Source organism: Aspergillus udagawae (assembly GCF_001078395.1).
Source record: "Aspergillus udagawae IFM 46973 DNA, scaffold_6, whole genome shotgun sequence".
NCBI classification, from domain to species: Eukaryota; Fungi; Ascomycota; class Eurotiomycetes; order Eurotiales; family Aspergillaceae; genus Aspergillus; species Aspergillus udagawae.
The window spans coordinates 2511729-2532994 of record NW_025091269.1 but is presented as its reverse complement, the minus strand read 5'-3'; the positions used below and the strand labels follow the sequence as shown (position 1 = coordinate 2532994).

General features: G+C 50.0%; 6 protein-coding genes across 6 annotated transcripts; 3 read left to right on the top strand and 3 right to left on the bottom strand.

Annotated features, from left to right (window-relative positions):
• Nucleotides 1–1806: 1806 nt before the first annotated feature.
• Aud_008651 (uncharacterized protein) lies at nucleotides 1807–2571 on the top strand (the record flags this gene model as incomplete). The annotated part of the gene is made up of 4 exons (XM_043293521.1): nucleotides 1807–1954; nucleotides 2057–2108; nucleotides 2173–2356; nucleotides 2425–2571. 4 exons carry the CDS (start codon nucleotides 1807–1809, stop codon nucleotides 2569–2571), a joined length of 531 nt encoding a protein of 176 aa, XP_043149456.1.
• A 977-nt stretch (nucleotides 2572–3548) lies between these two features.
• rgsC (putative intermediate filament protein (Mdm1)) lies at nucleotides 3549–7267 on the bottom strand (the record flags this gene model as incomplete). The annotated part of the gene is made up of 2 exons (XM_043293520.1): nucleotides 3549–4549; nucleotides 4618–7267. 2 exons carry the CDS (start codon nucleotides 7265–7267, stop codon nucleotides 3549–3551), a joined length of 3651 nt encoding a protein of 1216 aa, XP_043149455.1.
• Nucleotides 7268–7974: 707 nt separating this feature from the next.
• Nucleotides 7975–8930, top strand: Aud_008649 (bifunctional phosphatidyl-N-methylethanolamine N-methyltransferase/phosphatidyl-N-dimethylethanolamine N-methyltransferase; the record flags this gene model as incomplete). The annotated part of the gene is made up of 4 exons (XM_043293519.1): nucleotides 7975–8023; nucleotides 8215–8235; nucleotides 8318–8744; nucleotides 8855–8930. 4 exons carry the CDS (start codon nucleotides 7975–7977, stop codon nucleotides 8928–8930), a joined length of 573 nt encoding a protein of 190 aa, XP_043149454.1.
• A 657-nt stretch (nucleotides 8931–9587) lies between these two features.
• Nucleotides 9588–11379, bottom strand: Aud_008648 (RXT2 domain-containing protein; the record flags this gene model as incomplete). The annotated part of the gene is made up of 4 exons (XM_043293518.1): nucleotides 9588–10783; nucleotides 10855–11008; nucleotides 11103–11224; nucleotides 11307–11379. 4 exons carry the CDS (start codon nucleotides 11377–11379, stop codon nucleotides 9588–9590), a joined length of 1545 nt encoding a protein of 514 aa, XP_043149453.1.
• Nucleotides 11380–11900: 521 nt separating this feature from the next.
• Aud_008647 (uncharacterized protein) lies at nucleotides 11901–16026 on the bottom strand (the record flags this gene model as incomplete). Its single annotated transcript, XM_043293517.1, has 4 exons — nucleotides 11901–13672; nucleotides 13740–13853; nucleotides 13930–15550; nucleotides 15736–16026. 4 exons carry the CDS (start codon nucleotides 16024–16026, stop codon nucleotides 11901–11903), a joined length of 3798 nt encoding a protein of 1265 aa, XP_043149452.1.
• A 2420-nt stretch (nucleotides 16027–18446) lies between these two features.
• Aud_008646 (alpha/beta fold hydrolase) lies at nucleotides 18447–21228 on the top strand (the record flags this gene model as incomplete). The annotated part of the gene is made up of 2 exons (XM_043293516.1): nucleotides 18447–20241; nucleotides 20300–21228. The coding sequence occupies 2 exons, from the start codon at nucleotides 18447–18449 to the stop codon at nucleotides 21226–21228; spliced, it is 2724 nt and encodes a 907-aa protein (XP_043149451.1).
• Nucleotides 21229–21266: the final 38 nt, after the last annotated feature.

The following is a 21266-nucleotide window of genomic DNA, read 5'->3' as shown; positions in this document are numbered from 1 at the left end:
GATCATCACGTGAGCATTTGTTGTCTTGTCCATTTTGGTTATGGCCCCAAATACCTGGCCCTCAGGAGCCATTGATGTTCAAATCGGAATGGGACTGTGGACCCATGGAAACATGCAACTCCATACAAGGTAAGGAGACATTGCAGTGGCTGATGAGTGGTGGATTCGAGCTTCGACTGCCGCACGTGAGGTCATTCTGTGCCCGGATGAGCCTTCGATTGGCATGTTCATTCGTTCTTTCAGGGTCCTCAGTCTAAGCCTATTTTTGAGTGGTGTCGTCAAGACTCAACATCTGCTTAGCTACTTGAAATTATTTTGGCAGATTACACTTCTACAATCATAGCTCGATGTTCATCCAATAACTTTTCTCGCTGCATAATGACTACTGACGATCGAGGACCTAGAGGTAGGTGGGACAACGGAGTACTTTGGTAAGGTCATACTCATACGCCAAGTGGAGCGCGGGAATGCGGGGTGCAGCCTTAGACTTAACAGTCAACGTAAGAGTAGATAGTGGATCCCGCCCACCAGAGCTCTTAGAAACGTCAGGCTCGCGTGTGATCCGGTTCTCCCGGGGAAGCTATCATACTGACAATAATGAGGAGATGGAGGCATTGTATTATTGAGTATCAAATATCCACGATTTTCTCCAGAAGAAAGTATCTCGTCTATCTAGATATTGGATGTCAATATTAATGACCAACTGATGGATGGATAGGTACACGACACGGACTAAAGACACTAGATGCATATTCATCTATACATAGGTAGCTATCACGTCCATGCGATCCTTGTTCCATCATTTCCCCTTCCTCCTTAGTCAGTTCTACGATGTATATTGCGCGGAAACTGATGTGGTACCTTAAAAGATATGATGAAATCATATCGCAGTAATAGCGAGAATGCAATCGGCCAACCAACATTTGAATCTCATCATGCGATGCCTTTCTGGAAGCAGAAAGGGTTGCCTGTCCCCTTGATTAGCTGGCTATCTCCCTAGGCAAGCAGACTCGATCTAGAGGCTTCGACCCCGCCCCAGCTTCAAAAGGTCATTGACTCAACTCAAATGCACGCATGGTATGTTTTCAAACAGTGGGTCCACCACCACCACCATCATCATCATCATCATCTTCTTGTTGTTCTTCTCAATTAATGCTCAACAACGGGAGGATGTACTTACTAGGCACTGTAGAAAACTCTTGATGACCAGAGGATGTAGATGTACCTAAGATATCTACGTAGGAAAGTCAGGTAAGTGCCTTTCTGGTAGAGTCGTACAGGCCATTCCGTGTGAAAGGTACAGGGGAGGTACAAACCGTCTACCGGCACATCCTATGATGCTGAGCTCTTTAAGGTATCCATGATTCGATCTCCTCATTCCTCCTTTGGTAGAACCACTCAGCTCCCCTCAGGAACTCAAGGTCACCTGCCTCTTCCCCCTCTCGCCCATCTTCCCATCCTTTTTCCTCCCCTCCCCCTTCTCTCTCTTCCTCTTCTTCTCCTTCTCTCCCTTTCCATCCATTGATTCTTTTTGGATTCCATCCGTAACCATCGTCAATTTGTCCAACAGTCTGGTAAGCTTTCTTCGTTCCTGCATTTCTCCCCTTCTTGTCCTATCAGCTGTCCATTCTCTCTTCCCCTCCATCAGCCGTCCTTTTCATCGTCGTTGCAATATCCTTGCAGTCTATACCGTGGTCATGTGGGCAAGAAGCTAATCCAGGAGGGTCGGTTCTCTCTTAGAACCATTCTCAGTTCCAATATATCGTCTCTTTGCTTCTCTGATCCCCAGCACCATCAGTTGCAACCATGTCTGCCGAACTCACCAAGGTCGACTCTGCCATCGCCGGCTTGTCAATATCGCCCAAGGACGAAAAGGCCCCTGATAAGGCAGAAAAGAAGTCTCACAAGCGCACTACATCCCAAACAGAAGGTATCTGGAACATCAAGGATCTTGGTAAGTCTCTATTCCGATGTGTTACTTAAAGTATCCAAGTGTTAGCCGTGCTTTGCTTGCACCAGTGAGTGTCTGCAGTAAGCTTATTACTCTCGAGCGTAGAGGCACAAAAGATTGAGTTGTCATTGCCCATCGAGACACAAAAGACTGGATGGTAAGCGTGACTCCGCCTGCGGTAACGGGGCTCGGGTCAAATCAAGCTCATGCATGCGGTACAGGAAGCTCAACACGTCTCCAAACACCATCGAGGACAAGGACATTCTCAAGATGTACCTGGTAACCCCACCGGTCAAGAAGATTGACCTAGTATGGCCATTGGGTCTGTCAGTCACTGCTCGTAACCTCAAGGGTGTCACAATCAAGGATGCGCTGGACGCAATCTACAAGCAATTCAAGAAGAAGGCACGCCTCTCTGCTCGCTTTTCCATCGCCCTTCATGTCATTTCATCATTACTGACCGTTCCCTCTAGGCCGATGATGAACTGGATAAGCCCTACCTCGAGGGCTTCGAGTGGGACAAGGAGGAGTGCTGGACACGCCTCATCGTCCACCAGACCAAGAATGGCCCACCTGCAGCACCCAGCAAGAAGTCCAAGAAGAAGAAGGATGAGGCATAGATACCTTATGCATCCTAGCCATCATAATGGCGAGGTCTAGATATCTTCCCCTCTCTTCTCTTTCGATCCCTTCTCCTATCCATTCGTCAATGGCCAAAGCACTTCTATCTCGCGTCTCGCTTCCCTGCATGTCTTTTCATGGGCGGATTCAAGATGTAGAAGCAAAGATGGCTGGTGTTTACATCTGCTTTGTAATTCGATATTATGGATCTGCTGTGCTCGAATCTCGTCTTTTCTTTTTCACCATTTGCATGTCACTACCCCACCGCTTCCTAGCGAATGCTGGTGTGTCTCGGTGTATGTGGGTGTATGCGTCTGTGACCGGTCCGACCTGCTCGCTGGAGGTGAATCATCGTATCATGTCTCTGCTACATGTGTCATGTATCAAGCCAGGAGCTCATTCACTCATTTATTAACCATTAATGAAGACATCTTAACTAATTCGCTTACACTAGACATCAATTGTTGACTTGTCTGTGAATACACACGAGCACAAACTTGAGTACGGCGCGAAGTTCTGGAGATTTTGGTATCAGCATCCAAAGCCTTGATGGGCGGCATCCAGGTAATGAAATTCCACTTTGAAGCTGCTCCAGAAACACCGAATTTTGATCTGCCTGTAGCCTTTGCCAGTAGAGAATGACATTTGGCAAGTCTTTCGATCACTCAGCCTGAGAGGAGCTTGGCGGTGAAGAGCTTATTAGTCATTACTTTTGCCATGTAGGGAGAAGCATCATCTAGGAGTGGAGCGACATCGCATGATCCGAGTTTGGTCTAACTTCTTCAGGTGATTGACTAAAAATATACACAAGAATTTCTCGTCCTTTCATTAAGAGAGTAGTATGCGATGATGGGTCATAGCTCTGTTCCCCTCGTGTCATTGGAGAAAGCTGTCTCATCATGAAGTGTCTCACAAGTACGATATACATGGGCAAAAGGGGAGAAAAAGAGTGAGAGACAGAGGAATAAAGAAAAAATTACTTCGCGCCTCCAAACAAGACCAATACCACTTCGTCTAGAATGGTAAATATCAAATGCGAGTTCAACCGCTGGTTGTTTAGAGTTGCAAAGATCCTGCGAGCTGCTCCTTGAGCATTGGCTCGCCCGACGACATTGCCTGCCACATCGGGGATCAGAGTCGCCAGCACCAGGCTAGCTTCCGTCCGACTCTTGAGTCGCTCCGATGCCGTGCGGACCTTGTTCTCGCGCAAGACACCTCCAGGCCACATAGACTCCTTGGCCATGCTAAGATAGCGGAGGAGAGATTCGTCCTGCGCCAAAGACCGAGCGCCTTCACGGACCTTACGTTCTATCGTCCCACCCAGCAGTTGATGGAGTACAACCACGACTGCGCGCCCACGCAGCCAGTTGTTTCCTCTATTCAGCTCAAATGCTTCCAGGAACAGGTCACAAATAGGCTTTATGAATGGCTCCAGCTCGCGGTCTTCAAATGCGTTTATTTCGGCTTCGGCTTCAGCTGCCGTGACTGCATCCTCGGTAGCTAGCCCTAAATTGGGCACAAGACCGGTTTGATGATTCGTAGCCGCAGATATAAGATTCTGACCGGCCGCAGATAGTTGGTCCAGTACACCGAAATTGCCGAGGAAATCATCCATCCCGTCAGCGACCGAGTTGTAGATACGGGTCACTAGATCCTTGGTCTCAACGTCGCGTGGCGTCTCGTCGCGAGGGATGATGGCTCGCTGTGACAGGAAAGCTCGCAAGTCCCGGCTCCGGCACACCTCGGGAAGCAGCAGCAAGTTCCGTAGGTAAGCCTCTAATGCCAATCGACGCTTCTGCAGAAACTCTTTTTGGAGTTTCATTACCATGCGACGTCGAGGAAACTCCAAATGACGAACAGATGGGTATCTTATCCGTAGCCTTTGATGCAGCTCATGAAACTCACTATACCTGCGAGCAACGGCCCAGGATGCAGCTGGCATCTGCTCGCCGGCGTTTCTTTGCACTTCAATCACGTCTGAAAGATTCGAGTTAGCTACTACAGCAAATAAAGGGCAAAGCAGGATGCTGGAAGAATAGACATACACATCGCATACTCTCTGCCGTCTTCCTCTTTGCCCACTACAATGGACTGGATTCGGACGGTCGAGCGGCCATATAAGCTATTGTCACTTTCCTGAATGATATATTGTTGTCGCTGCATCTCCTTGCGGTGAATCTCACGCTGAATGCTGGCCTTAGACTTTCGCAGGATCCTTAACTCCGCAGTATTGTTCGTGAGGTCGGCTTTCCGAGTCAGAGCATCTATCACGGCGTCTTGAGCAGCGAGCTTCTCAATGTCAGCGCTAAGCGCCTCGATTGCCTCGGTCAGACCGAGATCTCCTGGAACGGCCTCTTGAACTTCGTCCGCAGGGTCCTTATCATCTGTCTCAGGAGGTTCGTCATATTCATCTTCCAAAAACTTTTGCTGATCCGGAAAGAGTTCATCATCAAAAACGCCAATTCGAGATGACTGGTCAACAAGCCCAAGCGAAGCGATGCTCGGTTTGGCTTTATTGTCGTCCGTACGATTGTCCAATCGTCCCAAGTCTCCTGTACTGCGCGAAGATTTGAGACCTTGATCAACGCTAAACGATCCGGCCGATCCAGAATCGATATACTTCACGTCTCCTAAATTGGCATTTCCGCGGTCATTCGTGATGATGTCGTTCAAAGCAGCCTCCATTGACTTGATTGCCTGGTTTTGGGTAGCATCATTGAAGCCACTTTGAGAGTCAGACCCAAGACTGTGTGTAGAAGCTGCGAGAGGGTCTGTATCGTAGTCATCATCGAACAATGGCGCTGACCGCTCGGAATCAAAGGACCGTCTCGTCTCCTCCTCATCATCAAAGAGCTTGCCCATACTCCGGACGTCACTGGAGGAGGCCACGGCTCTCCGCAGATCCTTCGGCTTTTGCCCAGGATGTGAGGCGGTACGAGCCATTAAAGGAGGCAGAGGCCGCCTGACAGGCGACTCCACTTGTGCAGGCGACGCATGAGATCCGGCAAGGGAAACTTCATCTGATGCGAGGTATTTATAGTACAGGTCGGATTGTTTGAATTTGGGGTAATACACACTTTGTAGCTCTTCTAGGACCGCGGATTGGGTGCTCAGAATGACCGTCCGTGCTTTACGGTACTGTTCTGGTGTAGCCCGTTTGCCTGCACTCAGAAAAGCCTTGACAGTTCGACGTGCTTCCTCACTGACTTTGAGTTCGGGCTTCGACAGGTATGTTTCACTAATGAGAGCCATATCATTCCGATCCGCTGTGGTCCAGGTCGTGGAGCTCGGCGATGTCTCATCACCGAAATCATCTTCAAGTGGGTTGCGAAATCCGTCGACGACGATCCAGAATTGAACAAGTGACATGAGCTTCTGCCGATCCATAAACTCCATGAAGTAAGAGAGACCGGATGAATCATGCATCACATCGACCAAGGACGCCTCGGGTTTACCCGAAGAGCTATTGCGACGAAAATGAGACTCAACAGCTTTTGCATACGGCGTACTGCTTCCTCCCGGTGCTGATAGTTTAGCAACCTTTTGGTCCAAAACTCTTTTGCCTGTTTCCAGACGCCGGAGGTAAACCGGATCCTGACCTTCCACCATAGATTCCCGTTTCAGTTGACTTGCGACCAGCGCTCTGAAACGCCTGGCATCGGATAAATTGTTACAACGCCGAATAGCTCGGACAAACCGCTCAAAAGCCCTTTCTGAATCGCTCGGTGCGAGTTTGGGAAATGGGTGACCACGTTTGGACTTCGGGGCGGGCGAAGCATGTTCGTCGAGAGCCGCCCGTATCTTCTGAACCGTTTTGCGATCTTGGATAGTTGTTCTTCCGTATGCTTCAACCAATTGATTCCATGTATCTGGGTCCGATAGGGCCGATACTAGAGGAAACAGAACAGCGCAAGCTAATATCTCACGGATCAGAACGGTTACTATACGGCTGTTCAAGACGTGCTCAGGAAACAGCTTTGGTAGTAACCCCAATGTGATCTTCCGTAGATATTCCTGCTCCACAAGTTTCTGATCGGACACAGAGAGCGCCGCGGCAGGATGGAGACGACCATCACGATACTTCTTAAGGATGGCGAGGTCCAGCTCCTCAGATTCTGTCACGTTTCGCGTCAAATTCCGTCCCCGCACAGATCTCTCTGCAACGTCGAATTCCTTCAGGTGAGCGGTCAGGATCGGAAAGATACGCGACACGACCAGCGAAATCAGATCCTCTGCAAGTAATCGACTACATAAATTTCCGATAGCGGCTCGAATGACTCTATCCACTTCATTAACAAAAGCCGGATTCGGGCTTATATGCTGATACCAAGATGCGATAAAGTCCCGTGTCACCAGAGATAAGAGCTCATCAATACTCTCCGATACAATGAACGACTGCGGGTAGAGGGAATCTGCGCGGTATGTCGAGCGCGCGCGAATCACTTCCACTTCTCTGGGCCAGTGCCTCGGGGAGAGAAATGCGAGGGGAAGGCTGCTAGGTCTGGAAGGTTTTGCGCTATCTAAGGGCCGAATCGTGAGAAACACCACCGCCAGCAACGCGGTACAGGAGAGCAGAGCACCCAATACGAGGGCATATCCGAGATATCGCAAAATTGGAAGCCAGCGAACAACCAAGCCCCATGCAATAAAGCCACCGATGCTAAAAAGGATGATGTCGCGGCGATTTAGGGCCATTCTCCCAGGTGGTATGAACTGATAGGCGAGGGTCGTCCCATGACGCTCAGTAAAAGAAGGCAGAACGGTCGAGTGAGATGAAGGGTAGCATGATCGGTAGTGGTGCAGAAACCGGATCGAAAAGACTATCAAGCTATTATTAGTACTTGTTAAGGTAATGAGGGCAATAACAAAACTAACATCAGGACGATGGGAAGGTACCTGCGGGCTGAGAGAGGTGGTGCACTGATAGATACGGAGACAGATAGATAAACGTTGGCGGTGAGGCCTAGTTAGAGCTTCGAGATCCACCAAACGTGGGGAGTGTGGGAGTGTTTGCTGATGAGACCCGAGAGTTGCCTGGAAAGGTAGACGCTCACATCTTTCGCCAGTGATTTTCTTATTGAGCTGGAGCAAATCTAACTAAGGTAGATTCGTTACACCTCTAAGTCAATGGACAAGTCAAAATAAATATAATCTTTTATCTCAAGTCGACCGATTTCGATACTGATCCGATCATGTGACCCAGGAAGCTCGGAAACAGACGTCATGTCATGTGTTTACCTTACCTATTACGGGCTGCTAGCATCCATGCCTTGAGGTTCCCATTGATGTACTGTTGTTCTTTTCTTTCCTTTCCTCGACAACCCCCTCCATATAACCATACTACGTTCGAATTGCTTTATCTCATTCTTGACCCATTTTGAGTCTTCTAGTGCTCTTCCATCATGGCCAATCTTGTAGATTATATCGATTTTTCTCAGAATTCCTTCCAAGGTACAATCCTCCGTTAATCGTTTACCAGTCCTATGCATGTGATTTCACAACTGACGAGCATTATTGTAGGATGTGCTCTCTTCATCCTGTTCAATCCACTGTTCTGGAAGTAAGTCCTTGCTAAAGTTGCTTCTCTCTATTTTCTTTTTCCAGTTGGAGCACTCATGGGCTAACCTATGCGTCGCTTGTAGCATCGTTGCCCGTACTGGTTGGTTTCAACCTCCCGTTCCCTTAGGCTCGAATCTAGGAATACTTGCTTATTGTCGCAAACCCGATTCCTTTTTCTCCTTGTAGAGTACCGAAAGCACTACTTGACTCGTATGTTCGGTAGCCCCTACTACGGATGCTACTTTCTCGGGTTCATCATCTTTACCCTGGGCCTCGCTCGCGACCATGTGTATCAACTGGCCCTCCAGGATCAGCCTTACTACGGCCCAGTGCACCAACCGATCTTAGGCTCCATCCTGTTCGGCATCGGATCTATCCTCGTTCTGACTAGCATGTATGCCCTTGGCGTCACCGGAACCTACCTTGGAGACTACTTCGGCATCCTCCTGGATGCTCCCGTCACCGGCTTCCCTTTCAGCGTTACCGGTTCCCCCATGTACTGGGGCAGCACCCTGAACTTCTTGGGTGTCGCTCTCTACTTTGGCAAGGTCGCCGGTCTCCTGCTCACTGCGGAGGTCTTCATTGTATACTGGATCGCTCTCCAGTGGGAGGAGTAAGTCACCCGATTCTCTTCCAGGTCCTCTGGCGCTGGGTTGGGTCCTACATTTCCCAGTGTCCTTGTGGGAAGTGAAGATGTAATGGAAACTGATCGCGGCATTGTAGTCCTTTCACTGCGGAGATCTATGCTAAACGTGAACGGGAACGTGCAAAGTCCAAGCGGGGCGGCAAGAGCTTGTAAAAGTAACATGCCGTTTGCGTGCAGTAACACTCGAAACCGAAGACTCCGCAGGATTAGTGTCTTGGACTTTCAACATCCCTCACAATCCTCACGGGTCATGGACACCTTCGTCCTTGCCTTGGTTATCGACAAGACGACTTGGGTGGCGCTTACGAGCTCATGAATTACGTCTTTCATGGTAGTGGGGGAAATGAGACAGATTGTGGAATTATCTTCAACGATCGCTTCCAGAGTGACATCGCGGACCACTACCAACCTGCGTAAGGCACCAAAAGTTTACATGGCGGAAGCATATAGTCGGATGGTGATATAACGGCGAAAGAAGGTCTCTGAGAAAGGTTGGCTCATGATTCTAGTACATAGTTTTTGTCACTTTCAGGCGACGATGTATCAGAGATATTGCTTAATGTTGGTTTTTCACTATTTAGAATGCCAGCCTTTGATTCCCTGCCGGCGTAGTCGTTCTCCAAGTCAAAAGGTCAAGCAGAAGTCATCCCTGAGAGAAATAAACATTTAACCTCCCACAAAGACTCCACCAACTCCATGCTATGTATCTATTAAAAAACTGATGAATTGCGTGCAATCGAAATCGTTCAATACGGCGTGTTAACCATGTCCCGAACCAGATAGAAAGACCAAGAAGAGAATCCCAGTTGTCTAAGCGCGTCGACCTCGTCCTCGTTTGCCTGTTGCTCTGCTCTCCTCGACCGTTTCGATCTCATCTTCGTCGACCCCCTTTTTGAGTTCTTCGCCTTCGGCGAGACCCCATTTTTCAGGATCGTACCAGTCCTCTCCATCGCTTAACTCTCCGACGTGCCCTTCCGCTTTACACCACTCAAAGACGTCTTCCTGCATCCGACACGCCCGGAGCAGGCACTCAAGCATGTGCTCGAATCCTCGAACGGTCTCTTCTTGCTTCTGAATAAAAGACCAAAGCAGCCGTCGCGTTTCTTCAGCTTCATTGGCTGGTAACCCAAAGTTGGGATCAGGTAGCACAGACTCAGGCACGAGGAATAGCGGATGTGGCGCTGGAAGTGCGTTGAGTGTGTCAGTGGAAGCCGAGGGAGAGAGCTTGCCAGAATCTTGGTCCGGTTCTGGATTTGAAGCATTCGCTTGCGCTCGCGTCGTCATGCGTCGAGGCGGCTCTGGTGATGAGCCATCCTGCATCTCCGTGTCCTTGTCCGTTTCATCTCCTTGTGGGTCGTCTGGTTGTTCGGCTCCGGCTTCCGCTCCTTGCTCGTCATTTGCTCGTGCCTTTCCTTTCTGTTCTTTAGGATGTTGATCCGAATTTGCTACAGAGTCATGGTCCTGCTTCCCATCAGTCACGATGTGCCCATTGACCTGCGGTTCCGAATTTGCAGCGTCTCGATGCGGGGGAAGATCCGTCACAGCCGCATCGACTTCCTCAGACTTGGGTTGCATCGACTGATCGTTTTTGATAGCGTTGTCGTCCGTCTGCACCTCCGCCTCGCTGTTTTGAGCATCCATCATCTCAACATCTTTTCCTCCTGCCTGGGCTGCTGGCGACTCCTGGTTCGATTTATCTGCTGTAACCGAATCGACCAGTCCACTTAGCGCAAATTCGCCCGATGGTGAACCGCGCATCGCATAAGACGCCCAAGGCTCGAACAAGAACCGATCTTCCGCTGTCTCAAACATCCCGCAAGGCATCCAGGACCCATCCCCAAGGAACTGTCGATGAAGATTCCTTGCTCGCCACAACAAAGCGCGCTCCTGTCGAAGTTTCGCTTCGACAGCTTGAGTCATATTTCTAAGCGCCTTCGAAGTGTAAGCGTGCGATAACGAAGGGTGAGTAGGCAGCTCCGACGGATGCTTTAGAGGACATAGGAGGTCTAGAGGATAATGCGGAAGATGTCAGCTGTCTAGAAAATCGCTGAACCAGCGACAGAGTGCAACCACGTACTTTCCAAAGCAATCTCGGAGAATGGATTCTCTTCAGCAGCAGCCGCATCCGCTTCCGAGTCTTCATCATCCTCATCAAGCTCGTCACCCTCCGAATCATAGCGCACCGGATTGCGTTGAAGGATATAGCGAGTGTATCCGGCGTGTTCGATTTTCTAGAACCCGCCGTGTCAGCCGTTCTGTTCCTGTAGCCCCGCGCGCCATCATCGATGTTTCAAACACTTAAGTCCGGAGGGTCGGCCAAGTTACCTGCTTGTACAATTGCTCTGGATGGATGTATCCTAGAGCGCCCTCACGCACGTACTTCGCATTGACCCGTAATTTGTTGCCTCTGTTTGTCGGCTGAGTGATCGGTTCATCGGGACCTGAGTCTTCAGCATTAAGAAGTCAGAAACAGCCCAGAAAGTGACCATGGATCGCAAGGGTGGGATAAATAAGGAAACGCAGGTATACACTCTGTCTCTCTTCGTAAGGCTCTTTTCATGCCAATAATTGTATCAGCGATCAGGGCCGCTTGCGCTGCCATGATTGGAATGTGTCCGATTGACGGCGTAATGGGCGAACAGAGCAACAAGCAGCGCAAGAAGAGAAGGATGAGCTAGTCGAAACGCCCGCCCACAATGAAGCAGTAAGTGGCGCTATAGCAAGGGATAGTGATGAGCAGACGAACTGCACAGCGTTCTTCTCTCTCCCTAGTTGCTGTTTTTGTGTCCTGTCTCTCTGTCTTGTTATGTCTTTCTCTAGTCTGTCTGAGGAGCTGCGGGCGCTGGGCACCATCTACGATCGGCGCCGCTAGTCTGTTTTAGGCCACCTTTCCCAGCGCGTGATAAGGGTTGGCCACGTGATTAGCCCTGAATCTGGATGACGTCGGTTATCATGTAGGTATGAGAGGTATACAAGTACCTTGGTACGCCGGACCGAGAATGCAATGTGTCTACATAGCCGAGAGAATGTAGTAACTTACTATCTAAGCTAGGTAACTTAGGGATAGACCATCCTGACTCTACTCGTTCATTGTTGAATTGGCAAAAGCTGTGATATCATTATCTAGTCGTCAGCGTCAACCCAGATCAAAATTCCCTTCTTATCTGAGCGCATGTCTTCAGTTGGCTGTACCCGCAGGGCTTTGTTGAAATACGTATCCACAACATTCAATTGGGGTTGGATCCATAGCCCCCGCTTGGAAGCCAGGAGGTTATATCGCACTGTGTGTCTGCTTAACGGCACAAGCTGGACGACCGCGGTCTTCGGTCCGCTGAAAGCAAAATGCTCACTCGCCTCCATAGCGAGGTTGAAAGTGAGAAAGTGCATCGAAGGATTCTCCAGCGTGTAGTCCAGGTGAATCAGACCGGAGATAGCTTCTGAAGCCAATGCCGAGGCAAGTACGCGGGGCTCTCCCGCGGGCATCACAAAGCGCGGAATGGGAAGAGTAGTCGTGGTGACTGTAGCGCTGTCCGCTGATGATGCAGCGGCGTCGGTGCCTATTCGACGCCATTGAATCTCTAGAGCCAGATTCAGAGCTGTCGGCCGTCGATCTCCCAAGACCAACTTTTGAACCTCCAGTATAAAGCTGGACTCGCGAAGCTCCTCGGGACGTATGTCCAGTGCATGTGGGTCAGCGATTATTTCAGATCCAATGTTGCAGACGGCTCCGCCTCCAAGGCTCAGTAGCACTAGCGTAATTTTTTCGATGACAAGCGGCTCCAGGGCAAACGAGACAACCTTGGAATTCAAGCACCATCGTTGCCGCAAGCCTCGAGGTTTAGGCGTAGTTTCGTGTTCAACCAAGTCGTCATCGATTGTAAAGAAATCAGGCCAGGGTTCGGGATGAAAGCGCGGAAGAAAATCATAGTTTGCCTCAAATGGTCGTATGATTGATAAGGCGAGTCTGTGTGTCGCGATGATCGGGGTCTGATAATCAGATAGCAGATTGTATACACAAGTAATTTGAAGCTCGTGGGTTGACGGTTCAAGAGTGTCTGTCAGCACAAGCATCAACTGTTGCCTGGATGACCTGTCCATGACACCAATGGGCCGTTTTGCGACATGACGCGCCCCCTCGATGGGCGAGCTATCCTGCGAACGAGGAGATATGGTCTCAACATCCTCATCAAGCCACAGAATCTGCGCTGCCGAGTCCGGGTGTCCGAAGAGCCTTACCTCTGCGGACACGTCTGCAGCCTCATCTTCTTCGTTATAGATGTCCAGTTTAAGAACAGCTCGCTCGTTTGTGTAGTATGTCGCTCTGATGTTCGGTGTTGTAATTCGAATTTTTGGCGGTTTGGGCATGATCTTGCACCGACAGGTATCCCGGTCTTTGCCCACACGTCTACGGGATACGCCGTTCGTAATTTGCTGCCACCAAAAGGAGTCACGCTGGGTCAGATCGGTTACGGCGCAGGCTAAATCAAACCTCTCATCTTCAATAAGTAAAGTTATTGATGCCACCCTGGAATCCCCAGCTTCGCGAGGGACAAAGGTTAGATTGAACACTTTGGTCTGGGCTGGTCCTATGGTCAGATCACCCATCCCTACCAGTGCTGTTAGGCCATTGCTCGGTGATAACAGAGTCGTCGAGTCAGCAGATGTGGGCTCACGTAGCGTGAGCGACGATATCGTGCAAGGAGTCGTGATGTCAGCTGTCACGTTATGGTCGGATTGAAGCTTCAGTGGACGGAGGCAGCCCTCGAAAACGACCTTGACCTCTGACAGTCGTATTGGGTCTGAAGATTTCTGACCGAGAGAAGTGATTGTCAGCTGCCCCATGAGAGGCTCGCCAACATTTCCTTCCGACTTCTCGAAGACAAATGTGGCTGTGACTGTAACCAATGGAATGGTCAGGTATTGAGAACAAGAACGAGACAACAATAGCCAAGAGACACTTACGGCTCGATATGACATTCTCGGCTTTGAGTGCAACCGATGGCTTGTGTTCCGTGATAGGAAGGTCTCTAAGGCTCTGGTGGATACTGTAGTGCCAACCTGATCGTGGTTGAAACACTGTGCAAGTTACTCGTGAATCAGTGACACAAGCAATACAGGGCGCTGTATCAGAAAATTGAAAGCAAGAACGCACCTTGGTTCATCAGTTCCCAGTCCACTCGTAAAACCATCTCGCTATCCTGCATATGTAGGGCGCATTCCCTCAAAGCCCAACCGAACTTCTCTATGAGCGGCCACCAGCCAGCCTGTCGCCAAGTGAGCGTCGGCCATAGTGGACGAAGGGTCTCATATGCTTCAATCCATGAGCCAACACGCATGTATTCTTCCGCTATCTCTAGGCTGAGGCTCTCCGTCTTCCGAATTTGCTTACGCCTTGCAAATTGCTCCAATGCTGCCCTCAGGGCGTTCAGAATTTGTTGTGAATGATCGAAACCCGTTGAGCCTGGCTGCGGTGCTTCAACATATGGCTCTGGGGCAAGATAGGTGTCATACATATATGACTTATTGGCGATCTGAGAAGCAGGTAATTGACCTGGTGGTATGCGATCTTCATCTGGAATCTGCTCGGCTAGAGTACGTCGAGTCACCGCGTGCTTCGCAGACCGGTACAACCAATAACCCTCATGGTGAAGGAGCTCCCAGGGGCACAAGGCATCGCTAAGAGGCGTCGTCTTTTCAGGGGGGACGAAGATCAAGTACTGATCGTGGTCTCCCTCTTGGGATGACGTGTTGCCAGAAATGCCAGGGATGTTGGCCTGGTGTATGAGCTGTGCCATTGCCATCGACCATCGAGCCTCCCAAGCTTCCCATCCGTAGTTCCTGGTTCCTTTACCTCGCCGATTGATAATATCACGGGAGCGAGTACGGTGGTTGACCCATGAACGTACCGCGGTGCGGGTTTGTCCGGTCCACAATAGGCAACGAATTATGCGGATTGCCAGAGCATCAGACAAGAGACGGGCATCATTGAACCTTGGATTCCAACCGGCGATATTCTCAAAGACATCCTGGCCAAACAAAGTCTCATATGCACTCTCATAATTCCTTAGTGCGGCATCGATCTCTTGGCGAAACTCGGCGAAGATACCAAGTTTAAACTCATAGCGAACATTCCATCCCTGGAGTGATAGTGTCTGTGATGTTCCGCTTGTGGGTGGTGCTGTAGGAGGAGGAACTGCGCCTCGGTTACGTTTCCGTCGTGCGTGTTTAGATAGGTCCCGATAATATTCTACCGCCAACGGCTGTAGCGTGGTCAATAAAGTCCTTGTGAACTCAATCAATTCCGCCGAGGTTGCATCAGGTGGAAGAAGAAGAACGGATTTCTGGTCCAGACTCGTCGCTCTTCGTATGCTCGTGATTCGCTCCTCCGTCTCCTCCTTGTCATAGCCAAGAGTGCTTTCCTCTGACAGGAGGACGACAACGAAACGAGTCTTGTAACCAGAGTCAGACCATTCTTTCTTCAGTCCATTAATCTCAATCTTGAGTTGATTATCTCGAAGGGAGCTCATGTTGGGGTCCAGACAGAATGGGAAGAAGTTGATGACCGCCGCAGGGACGAGGTTTTGGTGCTTCGTCACCCACAAAGGAGTGAGTAGACCATCAGGGAATGTAGGAGAACTTGGTGTTAAGGGGGATATAGGCGAGTGCAGGACGAAGGATGGCACTGTATGTAAATTATTTTGTTGCTCGCCTGTTGGACTTGTCGGAGCAGACAGCGGCGGGGGATCAGCTTTCCGCGGGGGAAGTCTGTAGGACTGCGTTTGTGTCAGCAATAGCTCACTTCGCCTTCAACCGGAAGACTCAGTATCCTCGCAGCCTACAGGGTGTACAGCACAATTCCGGTAGGCTGTGCTCAATGCAAGGTGCTTGTTCGTGTCCGATTGCAGGAGTGACATCTTGGAGGGGCTGATTCATGGTGGAGCGGTGGACGAGAACCTACCCTCCCTACACTCTTGATTTTGTATCCAATCCCCGAATACCCCGTACTTGTAGGTTCCCTATTGTCCCATGGCACTTCTGACGCATCTTCCTCCAGTAGTTTCCTTCGCAATGCCTCCGCGGTCGGTCCGCTTAGAGGTGGAAAGTCCGAGTATATTCTTGGTCCCTTTTCGAGGAGGAGAGGGTACTCGGGAACGCTCGATCCAGCCTCATCTGGAGGATCGGCTTCTAGCCCGGAGAGAAGGATGAAAGGAAGGTTGTGGACCACATAGTCTTCGGGGTAGGCGTCCATGGCGGACAATGGTCTTCTTGTGGGATGTAGATCACCGCATATCTGAAGTCAAACGTCCGCTGAGGCCACCACGACGGATGACCGCTAGATTTGTTTCTCGTTGTGAAGACAGTGCTGCTTGTTTCCTCTGTCGATTGAAAGCACACCTTTCGCTTGTCTCGAAGATGACATGGGCGTTCTTTTGGTGGTGGATGTAGACCTAAGCATTCGCTTCCTTTGCCAAGCCACAAGCATGTGTTTTGGTTCAACATCATCAACGGCGCCAAGCCTAAGTACTTCCGGGGCTATTGTAGTATCGGCGGAGGTGCTTATAGTCCCGTACGACAACATTGACAACTATATTGTAGACTACCAGATGTTTGTAATTGTTTCTCAATTAGTCAGACGAGTTTTTCTGCAATGGAGACAGCTCTGCTGGTATGTGAGAAGCGATCCGGAGTCTTGTGGTAAATAATTGCTCGAGAGACTCATTTACGCGCGAAGTTTATATATATTTCATTGCAAGGCCAAAGTGGCCAGCCTTTTGAATTGCGAGTTATAAGTGTATTGCCACAAAAACAAGTGTTGAAACCTGCGGCGAAGAGAAAAAGGGTCAGATCGCTTGTCTACCATATGTCAACATATCCTCGATCTCCTTATGGTAATGATGCATATTAGCTGCGACGAGGCAAGGCTTGATGGTACGATATTAATCGTCAAAGTCGTCGCAACCAAATACCAGATCCCGGATACAGAATATTCTGTTCCAAGTTTGGTTCCTGTTTCAATACTTGAGAAGTACCTTGCCGATGTTATGCCACGATTGCAAGGATACTATGCATTGCGATTACAAACAGCAAGACGCTCTAGAACGAAGGGTCACCCTCATGAAAATAAAGGCATGACAGCCGACCAGCATCCCATGCCTCTTTTCTGTCAATTGGTTTATTTCCCTTGCATCACTAGTCATCCAAAAATGTCGAGTCTGTCAGTGTGTTTTAGGTCGACTAGTATACGCACGTCCCTGCACCATCAAAAAGGGCAGGAAACAAGCATCTATCTTGATATCTTGCCAGTTGCCCCTTCGACAGGCGGCCTTATGTCCCTGCCCTATCCATTTGTTCCGCAACCATATTAACTAACTGGAAGGCGACACATATTACTAGAAATGGATCTTCACTTTCCTCACTTAGCCTCTTCCCTAGGACTTTGCAGATAGACCACGGAGTCTCTATCTTTATTTTGATGAATCCCTCTGAGCTCATAAGAGTGACGAGCGAGGCTTCGAGGATCTCGATATGATGAACAAACGTGCATCAGAGGTCCAGATCAGAGCCTGTGAATTAAAGCCTACCTAAGCTGAACTGACGTTCGTATTGAAATTTGAGAAAGCAAGGTGTTTCGGTGGCCCAATTGGTACCTCTTGAAATTTGGATCTGCGAACCATGTGGAGGAGCAGACCCAGAACTGTTGTTCATTTGGCCCTGAATCGTGGGATTTCTCGTGTCTATCAAGAGGAAACTAAACAAGAATTGGGCTAGTCAGTCCCCTAGAAAGATGAAGACAAAGAAGAAGACTACATTTCTTGATTCGAATCTTCAAGAGCAGGTAAAGAATCAAGATGGCCAGAACAAGGGATTGTTCTTCTTCGTCTACCTATCGAATTCGTAAATATTATTGCAAGCAGACCTACCTCTCTAAGTAATCATTCCTTTTATGTTGGGTTCGCCATCGACCTCTCCATCAGTCTGGAATCAATACGTAAACTTGCCAAGTAAGGTAGATACTCCGTTTCTTTACTACCCCTACGCTAATCAATATACTTACTAGTAAATGGTCTTATCATTCCTTTCCCCTTCCTTCTCCCTTTCTATCTACTAAATAATAAGGGTTAACTCTCATCACTGCCCCTCCTTTCTTTAATATTCTGGCACCGATTATCAAGTAGATACTCTCCTTAAATATCTTTCCTAACGACCTGATTTCTGCTGAACCCATGATCATAATCATAATCATAATCATAATTTCAAACACCAGACCAGAGGCAACCCTGTCGAAACTTCCAATCCCCTCCTGTTTTTATATTTCCCCAGATACCGGACTTCTGCAAGGGGTTCGCAAGCCGCAGGGGCTTGATACGATCGTCCTGGATCCTCACCAATCGGTCGAACTCGCACATGCATCAAGTCTTCGTTCTTGATTTAGATTTCTACCGTTGAGCCAGTCTTATCGTTTTTTTCTACAGGATAATGCAAGATTTCGCCCCGCCCTGCCGCATCAATTGCCGGTGACTTTCGACTCTTCTTCCGAATCTGGCTGGAGGGGTTTCTGGAATCCCAGGGTTTCCTAGAAGCCCAGGTCCAAAAATCAATTCCTTTCTCAATACTGAAATCCCGAAAAAAGAAGGAGAAAAGTTCAGAGTCAGAGAAACAGAGGAGAAGATGGGCGCTATGGAGGACTTTCCTGCGCCCACGGCGCATGCCCCTTTACAACCAGCGTCTTCCTCCCTGCTCACACGACGTCGCAAATCTCGCTCGCATTCCACAAGTCGGTCGTCAGTCGACCAAACGTCCCCGGAAGTTATTACATCTTTAATTTCGTCCCTCTCTACCATCTCTGTTCCCCTCCAATCTCATTTCGATAACGTTCCGCGCCTCGACTTAGATACGGATCCATCTTCCCCCATATTTTCAGTATTCTTCCCATCGGAGCCACAACCTACTACGGAGCAGCACTCATCAGGCGATCATGGGTTCGGGATAAGCTACGGAGCGCAACAGCTTTCAGAGCACGAGACGCATAGTCCGTTTCTACATCCGGACGATGCAGCAGCAGCTCCGGTCATTCGCATGGCCAGGGCACCTCCATCTCCAAAGACGAAAAGCACTTTTGGCCCTTCTCTATCATCGGCGCGACCCGCTTCCAGGAGCTCATACACATCGGCCAAAGCTGCGTGTGAGGACAGCGCATTCGGTATGATCACAGCCGAGCCTGGCCCCCGAGTCTCCACAGCACCTAGTATCGCATCTACGGCTTCCGGAGGCAGAAAAAGCCTGAAAAGCCAGCTTGGACTGCTGAAGAAATCCTCGCGCGAATTCATGAACGATAAGGAAAAACAGACAGATCGTCTACGGAAAACGAGTAGTTACAACGACAGCCTAAGGCATAACATTCCCCGCAATAGGACCAGCTTGCGCTCTATGCATTCTATGGCTGACGTTGCCGAAGAGGCGCGACTGGATCATTTCTCTAAGGGCATCGATAGTGAAGCTGCCGTCAGTGCCCCGCCTAGCAGAGAACGCCTGTCATCGCACAGCGCCCGAGGGAGTGTAAGCAGCACGCCTGGAGGTATCGGGAGTGGAAGGGTCATTCCTGCGCGCGAGTCCTCCTTACGTCACAGTTTCTCTTCCAGCCCGAGGAAGCGCAGATCCACTCGTCATACGAGGTATTCATCCACCGCTAGCAGGGATACGAAAGTTGAGTCCAGCCCCGGCGAAGCTGGCAACGAAGCAGAACAGGTCACGAAGAGAATCCAAGAATTGAAGGATCAGCAGCAAAGGATCAAAACCGAATTGGAAACAGACGACAGCCCAGACAAGTGTTCCAAGGATTCCTCAACTAGGCCAAGTCAGCCCCTTAGGACATCAAGCTACACAAGCCATCACCCATATGCAGATGCAAGAGGAGCCGTCGCGTTTGACGAGAGTGCTCCGGCACCGGCCGTAATGACCGGGAAGAGCAGAACAACGGCGCGAAGTGACTCTCCGCTTACATCCAAAACCCCCAATTTGCCACTGCATAGGCAATCTTTTGAGAAGCCAGATCAGAATGATAATCTCCGCTCCAGACGATCATTGGAGTCTTCAGCTTCGAAGCGACACCACAAACGTGCCCCATCCGGGCCTGCGTCTCCAGTCCATGCTTCGGTCAGCGACGAACGACCGTCGAGTGCCGATTCAATAGACCTCGCGGTCTTAGAGTATATCTCATCGCCCAAACTTACTCAAAAAGTTCCCCACCCAACAACGGGCCGCGCCATAGCATTTTCTGAAGTTGGAGACCCGAAGGGCCACGTTGTATTGTGCTGCCTCGGTATGGGCCTGACCAGGTATCTGATGGCGTTTTACGACGAGTTGGCGCGGTCTCTCAATCTCCGACTAGTGACCTTGGATCGCCCCGGAGTAGGCGAAAGCGCACCTTATACAGAGGAGGCAGCAAATCCTCTCAGCTGGCCTGGTAAGAAGACCCATCCTGTCTTCGGCTTTCCCGAATTTTCATCACTAACCGAGGATAGATGATGTCGCAATCGTGTGCAATCACCTCAAGGTCAACAAGTTTTCGATACTGGCTCATTCTGCCGGGGCGATTTATGCGCTGGCAACGGCGTTGAGGATTCCACAACACATCCGCGGCCGTATCCACCTTCTGGCTCCTTGGATTCCGCCGTCTCAATTATCGAGCATGGGGCCACACAAGGAACCTGTACCTACTAATGCTGTTCCGTATTCCCAACGGATTCTGCGAGCTTTGCCTGCGTCATTCCTGAAGGTCGCCAACTCGAGTTTCATGAGTGCCGCAAGCGCTAGTCTCACCTCCAGTTTGCCGAAAGCTCCTCGCCGCACCCGACGCAAGACAACCTCAAAGGATATGTCCCCTGCGTTAGCAACGGAGCCGAAAGCGCCTGGACGGGCTCAGTCCAAGATACATCAACAGGGGGGTGATATCAAAGCACTACAGGATTTGAAGGCGCCGGTCGTCTCTCAAAGAACAGATGTCAAGCAGGTTGAAGTCACCACGAGTCAGACAGCCATAATCTCATCCGAAGAACGCGAACGCCAGAGCGATTATGATCTCAGGCTGACACACAAGATATGGGAGCTGGCCACAACGAACGCAAACCCGGCAGTTGATCTTTTAGTCTGCCTAGAACGCCGCCAAACGATTGGATTCCGCTATGTGGACATCACTCGCAATGTTGTCATCCACCACGGAAGTAGAGATACTCGTGTCCCTGTCGACAATGTCCGTTGGTTGGGCAAAGGCATGCGACGTTGCGAAGTGCGAGTCCTCGAGGGCGAAGGTCACGGATTAATGGCTTCTGCCACCGTTATGGGTAATGTGCTGATGGAGATCGCGAAAGAGTGGGAGGACTGGATGACCGTGGTCCAGGGCAGGCGACGAGGGACAGTGGGACCGCGTCCGGGTTTCGCCTTGCCAACATGATGCATGATGCGCACCTGAGCACGCGCCATGCGTCTTTC